The following is a 9,220-nucleotide window of genomic DNA, read 5'->3' as shown; positions in this document are numbered from 1 at the left end:
TCTCGGTTCATGCGAGGGAAGGTTGAAAATATAATGTGAAAATGGTCAAAAGGAGTGAAACAACATTTTGGAAAAAACTAAAATAAAATATAAAAAAGTTTTACCTTTTTAATATTGGTCAAAATTTGAGACCTTTTGAAAAATCTGCAAAATATTTGGAAATTCAAGGAGGGTAAAGGATGTTAAAATGATTTGCCAGATTAAAATAGCAAACTGTTTGACAAAACTCAAAAAATCAAGTCATACATGAATGGAAAAACTGCAAAACGAAAATGAGTGAAAATTTGTCAGAAATAATTGAATTGTTGCAAAAATATTTTAAAAAATGCACAAAGTTGCTTAAAACCCTAACCTTAGCTTGCCTGAAATTCTAAATTGAAACCTCAACATTGGTTTAAATCCAAGATTTGAAACCCTAACCCTGCATTGAAAACCCTCAATACCAAAGGCATACCACCTATTCTTGTCAAACCATCAAATATTTTATGAAAAATTGTCAAAATATTAAGATTGCAAACAGTAGACGTAGCAAACATCTATTAATAAAATCTATCTGGATCCAGATGTTTTCATTTTGCGGAAACACTTGCTGAAATTAAATTAAGTATTTTCAACCAACATTCTTTCATGCGCAACAAATCTTTTAAGGAAGAAAGTGGTAAAAAGAACATTCTTAAAAATGTCAAAGAATGTAGTATTTTCTTTTAATGCATCACTGAAAAAAATGTGAAAAATTTGAATTGAAAAATCTGCACATGTATAAATAAAAACATGGTCCAAACATTTTTACAAAAAGGAATCAATTAAAAAATATTAGAATTTTTTTTTATTGATTTTTGAAAAAGTTGCAAAAATGTATATGTTTCTAAATCTTTGAATATTGCCAAATTAGTGAAAATTGTCAAATTTCCTCCAATCCCACCAAACAACCAGTAGTTTAAAGGGGGTTTGCAAAACAACAAAAATGAGCAACGTATGAGTGAAAATGGGTACAAATTGTCAAAGTTTGTCAAAAATATGTGAAAATGGGAGTTGAAGCTCCTTCGAAACCCTAAACCCTGACTCGAACCCCACAAAGCTGTGCACCCTCGTGTGTATCGCTTGCCTTTCCCCCCACTAAAGTCTCCATGCACCGAACCAAATGTGTCCGATGTCGGGCCGGTCCATCGGGAGTCTGCCGCACCCGCGCACGGTCGTCGTGCTTGGGCGCCTCGCAGGAGGGAGGGCGGGAAGGCAGGCAGAGCGGCACACACGCCATTGGTACAGTTGAGCGCCAAACTTGTTGACTCATAAGCGCGCGGCTCGACAGCATCTCCCTCCTCTTCTTCCTCCTCCTCTTCCTCCGATCTGATTGCACGCGCCATTCAGCGGGGAATCATATCGGCACATTTTTCACCTTCCCCCGGCAACCACTGTGTTTTCTTTTGTTTGTTTTTGTTTTTTTACGCGCCTCTTTCCTGGGTGGATTCCACGCAAGCCGCCACTCTCCATTTAGGGGACCTAACTTCTTCACTTAAAGAAAAAAAGGTGCTGACTGAGAGATGGCTTTCATGGTGAAGCACGTGGTGGGTGGTCAGCTGAAGAACTTGACCGGCGGGCTGACGGAGGAGAAACCCGAGGCGGAGAAGACGGAAGCGGCGGCGCAGGGGATGACCCAGGAGGAGTTCGAGCAGTACCAGCAACAGTTAGAGGAGGAGAAGTAAGTCGACATACACGATGAGGGGTTGACTGAACGTGAGAAAGGGGGAATGAACGTGGACGCTCGCGTTCGCGTGCGTAAAAAGATGAAAGAGACGTGTGTCTTTTACGCACAGAAAGAAAGAAAAAACAGCGCGCATGAATGGACGCATTTGGAAAAAATACATTTGGGCACGAATCGTCAGGTTTCTTGCATTCTCGCGCTTCCATTCTGACGAGGATTTGTGCACGCGGATAATCTGCGCGCATGCACGAATCAGTTTAAATAAAGAAAGTCTAAACGGGTGACATTGCTGCGCCAGAGAGTGTAGTACAGAGTAGTACAACATGAATGAATACGTATGTGGAAATAAATGATGCGCAATGAATATAGATACTCTGTTGGCATGCTGGGGGACACCATGCACAAGGTCATCTGGGAAATGCCAAACAGCAGATCTGCACATTATTTATCACATTTGGAGAGATATTAATAGGGGGGAGGGTCTATAATCCCCACACACACCACAATAAAATTAATACATACACGAGTTAAAAAAAACAACAACTCTAAACTAAAATGGTCAAATTAGTATGTAATATAACGAGTACAGGTTTACAAATGGAAGTTAAGGAAAGCTGTAAAACTGTTTTTTAAAAAGGCCAAACCGAGTAAACATTGTGAAAATAACAATTTAGTGTAAAAACAATGTTGGAAAAGTGAGTGCTACTGTTTGAAATAGTAAAAATGTAAAACTGTAAAGACTGTCCAAAAATCAGTAAAGCTGTATGAGAAGTGCAAGAAAATTGATAAAAATGAAAAAAAAAAAAACTAAATAAGAAGGGTAACCTGCATCATAAACAAGAACAAGTGGGCGGGGGGTCTAAAATTAGCAATTCATTGATTAAAATGGGGGAAGGGAGCTCATGCGTGTAAAAGTGACTTGTATGCATGTATCACATCTACCCTGTTGGCATGCGAGAGGTGACCAAGCGCAAGGTCATCTGGGAAATGGAGTTGTGTGCTTATTGATTGGTGATGCTAACTTGCAGCGTTCCACATCCTGTATCATGTGACTCAGTGGCACACCACAGCAATACTTAGACCAAAGGTCATGTTTGAGTCACCTATACATTGAAAAATGAAGACAAAAGAAATGGGCGAAAGGGAGAAATAAATGCAACCAAAAAAATTATAAATACAAGCGTTATTTTAAAAACATTTTAAAGGATCTTTTTTTTTTTAAGCAAAAGAAATTTCCGATCAAAGTCAAAAGGCACAAACGCGAGGCGATCACTTCCAGGCATCCATGTGACATCAAAACGCAAATTTTATTCAAGTCCCTGCCCACCCACTCACCTCAGATGAACAGCAATGTGGCTGCGTAACTTGCCAAGCTCGAAGGAATTGACGAATAAATGGCTTTAACTTATTTTGGATGGATGGATGATTTCATTATCAAAAATTGGACTATGTTGAGCAAATTTTGTGGAATATGACACTAAGCAAATCCATTTGCGGGTTTTAAGCGATCACGACTCAGGTGACTGCCACTGACTATTACTTACATTACTTAACTATAGAATTTTATATATACTTTCCAATGAAATATTAATATGTACATATCATTCAAGTGAATGGCAATAAAAAAACATTGGGCTGTTTTGTCCAAAACAATGCAAGACGGTGGTTCAAATGGACCTAATTAGTGGATTGGTCCATTGTTGACCCCAAATTGTTATTTTTAACCCAACTGATTATCGGGTTTTTGGGAAATTTGAATCAATACCCAGCCCAAATATCGCAATAAAATTCAAAAGGGGCTTAACTGGGGCTACACAGATTTCTGACAGGACCTGCGCACCACCTCGCCCTGGTGGAGCGCCGTCCCCTGATTAGTTGCAGCCTTCACCGACAATATATTTGATGTAAACAAGCACACATTTTCGTTTCATTGAAGACAAATTCAAAACCGTTAATAAAACACATACTTGTCTTGATGTTTACAAGAGCCTCCACTGATGACAAGCATCACGCTCACTCAGACCGCTCTCACGTAACCTTTGAGCAGAGTGACTTATTAGCCCAAGGCGCTAAACATGAGCGTGAAGACGACGTGTTTAGCCATTCCGTGAAGACAACCAGAGGCCACCATCCGGGTCGGTGTCACGTGACATCCTTGACCAGACCTGATAGCTACCCGGGCTTTTGGTGTTTTGCCCACTCGGGCCGATAATGTGACAGCACATCTCATAGAAAAAAAAACGACCTTGTGCTGACACATTGAGTACATCGCCTTCAGAGGATGTGAGCCTCACCGGCTAGCGATGCAAATTCCCCCGCCATGTGTGTGTGTGTGTGTGTGTGTGTGTGTGGTCTCCATATTGTGTTTGTGAGCTCACGCGCCACATCTGGCCGACATTATGTTAGCTTTGTTGACTTGCCGTGTCTCAGGCCTCTCAACAAATTAAGCAATTGTGATGGGGGACGACCGAGAGCCAACTGGGGCGTAAACGCTTCACCGAGGTTCGGATTCTGGAGACGAGTGCCCTCTGCTGAAGGAAAGCACTCAGTCATGTGGAGTGTTGGCATTTGCAGACATGATACAGAGATGCTCGCTCACTTTTGAGAGGTGTTCATATTCTGCAAAGCCGTTTTAAGTATTTATAGCCACATCATTGATACTCGCATTTTAATGTCCGTGGACTAGTCTCAACTATTAAGACAAATTAGCACAGAAGTAGAATGTAATGTAATCTAAACATAACCGATCACAAATACTTTATTACTATAATTATTAAGTGGAACTTGACTTTATTCGCAGTTCATTTCTGCCACTTTTGGGGATTTTCACTTTTATTCTACGACTATTCGTTTACTAAATAAAATCCATACTTTTATGCCGATATGGTCCCCCAAACCTTCCTGACTCTTTAGCTGCAAAAAAAAAAAAAATGAAATAAATCACAATTAATTATTCGTTAATGAAATGCCTTAACTGCAGAGCACAACATGGGAAAATGGAACTCTTACGTTTATCCAACTTGATAGAAATATTGGTATTCAAAAACCTCCCGTTCAATAAGCACATTTAGCTAGACCATTGAAATTCTAGGAAGGATTTGTGAATTATAATCTCATCATTAAAATACAATTATTGCAAGTTCATGTCAATTCTGTTATTTTCTTCAAAAGACATATCCTCCACAGACTTAAAAAAACTAAATAAATAAATAAATAAAAAAATATATATATATATATATATATGCATTCTATTACTTGGATAGTCTAAAATCATTTTTATGAACAAAACACAGCACTGCCATATTTTGTGAGTCTCCCACCCAAAAAAAAACTACCCACACAAATATTTTAATTGAGTGTTCGCTCTCGTGTTTTTAAAGAAAAAGACAAAATCTCCTAACATTTGGGCATACATGCATTTTTTTATCCAGTGACCATTTATGATAGTAACTAAGTAATAATATCTTATCAGCAATGCAAAGAACATGTGCTGTGTTGCAGACAAGAACGAGAGGCTAATTTTGCCCAGAAGAAAGCCGAGCGAGCCACTGTGAGGAGTCATTTTCGGGACAAGTACAGACTACCAAAGGTACGTTAAATTGTTTTTGACGTAAACATGACAAATAATGCACTTTAGGAAAGGAATGTAAAGATTCTTTCAATTAGATTTTTTTCAGGTACATTTTTGAATGTGTAGATTATATTTTACATATTAGAGAAGAAAAACAAATTGTTTTGTATTAAGGTTAAATAAAAACTAAATTTATTTATTTATTTATTTTTTTAACCACAGTACATTTCCCTAATTTTATGCATAATTCAGGCCCTTCTACATAAAAAAATGGACTGGTGCCCAAGAAAAAGTATTTATTTTAATATTCATGGATAGTTTCACAGAATTAGTGCAACTCAGCATAGTGGATAGTTTTTGTTCCCATTTAAAACTCACTAAACATTTACACACTTGCGACAAACATCAATGCGTATTGCGTTTGTGGATGGCTGCAGCATCACACGAGCGCGCAGAGACAATTATGGCAGTGATTTAAAAAAAAAATCTAAATCAGGAACTGAAAATCGAAAATCAAATCGAATCGGGGCTTGAGTGAATCGTTACATCCCTACTTTAGGTTCACAGAAGGCTACATTGTCTTTGATGTTTCCAAAAACTCATTCTTTGGATTTGTAAACGATTCCATTGTAATTGAAGTTTAAGAAATGCGCACATCTACAGTAAATTGAATGTGAAGTTGACCTTCCCAAAAGTTATGCTTGGCGGAAAACTGTCCAATTTGATGTTTCCTTCAGATGTTTTAAAGACTAAATTAGTATTGATTACTAAATTGTCTTTAACGTTGATATAAACGTGACCTCAGTATGTACGTTTGTCTCGTTCAACTTCATAAAAAGCAAAGATAAAGATTTTTAGCCAATGTTGAGATCTTAAGTCCTTCCTCCCAAAAACAAATTGAATGTTTTTACCAAATCAGAACGAGTTGGACGAGACTCAGATCCAGCAGGCGGGCGACGACGTGGTCCTGCCCACCGAGCTGGCCAAGATGATCGCCGAGGACAACCAGGAGGAGGCGCACAAGCAGTCGGTGCTGGGCCAGCTGTCCAACCTGCAGAACGTCGACATGGACCAGCTGAAAGACAAGGCCCAGGCCACATTGGAGGACCTCAAGAAGCAGACGGAGAACTGCAGCCTCATGTGATGTCGGGGAGCGGAGATTAGTCGCAGGCGGAGCTTCTGGGAAGGAGGAAGTAGTTACGCATGTGTTTGTTTGCGTTGCTGATTGATTTTAAATCATGTTAATACTTAAAATAATAATTATTATTACTATTATGAGTGGAACAGTTTAAAAAATTAGTTTGTTTTAACACAAACAGTCAGTGCTCTGTGACACTTTTTGGAACCAATCCCAGTTATGTTACCTAAGGGGCGGAGCAAGACTCACAGCCGAGCACTGATTGGTTGACAGAAAGAAATTCACAGAGAATATAATTTTTTTTAACTTTTTTTTTTTTTCCTTGCATTTCAGCAAAAGTAGAGTACAGTTTGTGGTACCTAGCCGATCTCAGTAGTACGTTACTGATGTGTTATGGAAACACTTCCTGAATCTACCTCCTCCTTGTTCCAGAAGCTCTTCCTTTGAGACAGCGGCGGTCCGTGTAGGGAAAGTCGTCACTTTTTTAACTGCTAAACTCAGAGAATTTCAACATAAGCGGGAAATTCTACCTAATCAGCAGCTAATTTTGCTGACAAACCCATCCTCTATGGGGGAGAATTATATTAAATTTGGGAACTAGGGATCATTTTTTTTGCGTTTGAAAAAGCACAACATTAATTAAAGCTTTGTCAAATGTTAGCACCCACTACCACCTGGAAGCTACTTTTAACAATGATAAGCCTTTTGACTGTTCTTTTTTTTTTTTTTTTTTTTTTAATCATTTCTTTTCAAATACTAACCGATGATGTTGAGCATATAAGTCATGTGTCACTTTAGGGACGTTACTGTGTGCAATACATGGGAGTAAAGACGTAGCTCTCCTACTTTTTCCTAAATTGAGCCTTCACCACAGGGTGTAAAAACCTGTCTTTGTGCTGCACATGGAAGTGTCATTAAAACGTTCGCTATCAATCCATAAAAAGCTGCTAAAACAGTATCGTATATACATGCTTTTAGAGGCCAAAGCGCGACATGTCTGAATATTTGTGTCGTCATAACGCCAATATTTATGTTGTGTGTACGCGCTGAGGTCATTGTGAGGTGCCGTTTTGTGCCAGTGGAGTAGCTGTCGTCAAGTCGAGTGGTGTCCTCGTGAACCTTGTTAGCGCTAATGCTAACGCCGCAGCCTCACCGTGTCGTTTTTGGAGGAGTTCCGATTGTGGTGTTGTTGTTCGTGGACTTTTTGCGTAGCGATGGCAATATATGCTTCTTTGTACCACTTTACAATAGGGGTGCCCTTATTCATGTGATAAAGCAATTATAAAGCCTTTGTGAATTAGTAATAAGACGTTTTCAATGCTGCTCACTAATTAGCAAAGTGATGCTTATAGGTGGACTCACAAACTTAAACCGGACTGACTACCTTAAGCCTACCCTAACCTAACCTATAACTAACCCAACCCTGACCATTAACTAGCCCGACCAGGAGGAGTCTTTAAGGTTACATTAGTATACCGCAGCACCAAAGTTTACTTGTGAGGATTTGAAAATGTAAACAATTGCAAAGTTTATAGAATACATATTGATCTTCCTACTGCCTTATTTGAATATTTATTTGTGGGGAATCTTTAACATGATCACTTTCTTCCGACTGATGAATAACCTCAATTAATATAATTTTCATCATAATTTGAGAAAATTGTAACTTTGCAAGTGTGTATCAAACTGGTTTCATTAATCAATCCTCAAGAAGTAGCTCTCAGTTTGAAAAAGTGGACCATAAGCTTAGAATGAGCCTTTCCTGGCCTGGACTAACCCTCAACCTACACTAACCGTAACATAAGCATCATCTGGTTCTGAATTCTTAGTCATATGTGTTAAGAAGCTAATGACTAATCATCGAGGGTACCCTTATTGGAAATGTGGTAGCCACCTCACCAAACTGTGTTGCTTAGTTTTGCCAAATTTGTTTTATGTGGTTTAAGCCTTCTTATTTTGCATATAAACTGCTCTGTGTGTGTGCGTGTTTGGTTAAAAGCAAATGTGTTGTTATCCACTTGCATTGGGGGGAAGCGCTATATGGACAAAAGAATTGGGACTCTGGGAAACGTTCCCATACACCAAATTCAACAGATCACACCTATATGGATTTGCACACTCGGATGTCCACATTCATTAAATAATCAAAGGGTGTGTCTCAATATTTCTGTTCATCAAATGAATGAATGGACGCGGAGGAAAACCTCATTGTTGTGGTTCTTGTCACGTGATGGCGATAGACCAGTAGCTGTTCATCATGAAATATTCAAGAAGTAGCAATACGTTGTTTTTTAATATTGCTACTAGGAAATATCTATGGTAATAATAACGACAGTAATAAAAACAACAATCATAATAATAATAGAGGGGAAGTGAAGCCATAAGCCACGAGAATTTCTTGCTTTGTACGAGTGTGTTTTGTTTGTCAGCAAATATTTCTGTCATTCTGTCTCTGATGGAAGTTTCAACTGCAATAAACATATTTTTGGATAATGTAATTTCGCAGTTTTTCCAGTCATCTCTCAGTCGTAACAGAGCTTAATTCAAAAGATTTTCCATTTTGAGGTCATTCGAAAGAGGACGTGCATTCTCACTAATGAACAACAGGGGGCGACAACTGTTTGCAAAAAGTGTAGTGATGGAGTTCTACTTATTTTTAAATTTTTATATATCGATTAGAATTATCTCAGTATTTTCTCACCTGAATTTAAGACAAGGCACCCATTTTACATTGCAAAAATTTCATGGCACTCCTCAAAACAAAAGTGCCACAAAAAGTATGAGAGTACTTCGGGAATAATTGTGTCTC

The 9,220-nt window shown here is 38.6% G+C and overlaps 1 protein-coding gene across 1 annotated transcript; it reads left to right on the top strand.

Moving 5' to 3' along the window:
- Positions 1 to 1,236: 1,236 nt before the first annotated feature.
- Positions 1,237 to 8,909, top strand: cplx3b (complexin 3b). The gene is made up of 3 exons (XM_088296490.1): positions 1,237 to 1,699; positions 5,204 to 5,291; positions 6,193 to 8,909. The coding sequence occupies exons 1-3, from the start codon at positions 1,542 to 1,544 to the stop codon at positions 6,415 to 6,417; spliced, it is 471 nt and encodes a 156-aa protein (XP_088152616.1). The 5' UTR covers positions 1,237 to 1,541; the 3' UTR covers positions 6,418 to 8,909.
- Positions 8,910 to 9,220: the final 311 nt, after the last annotated feature.

Source organism: Idiotropiscis lumnitzeri, chromosome 5, assembly GCF_059441095.1.
Source record: "Idiotropiscis lumnitzeri isolate Australia: NSW breed Sydney's pygmy pipehorse chromosome 5, RoL_Ilum_1.0, whole genome shotgun sequence".
Taxonomy (NCBI): domain Eukaryota; kingdom Metazoa; phylum Chordata; class Actinopteri; order Syngnathiformes; family Syngnathidae; genus Idiotropiscis; species Idiotropiscis lumnitzeri.
This window is presented reverse-complemented; position numbering and strand designations above follow the sequence as displayed.

Excerpts from the sequence above, each read along its gene's own strand:
- cplx3b (XM_088296490.1), top strand. The coding sequence starts at position 1,542 with ATGGCTTTCATGGTGAAGCACGTGGTGGGTGGTCAGCTGAAGAACTTG. Across the intron at positions 1,700-5,203 it reads CAACAGTTAGAGGAGGAGAA|ACAAGAACGAGAGGCTAATT; the intron begins GTAAGTCGACAT and ends GCTGTGTTGCAG. Across the intron at positions 5,292-6,192 it reads ACAAGTACAGACTACCAAAG|AACGAGTTGGACGAGACTCA; the intron begins GTACGTTAAATT and ends TTACCAAATCAG.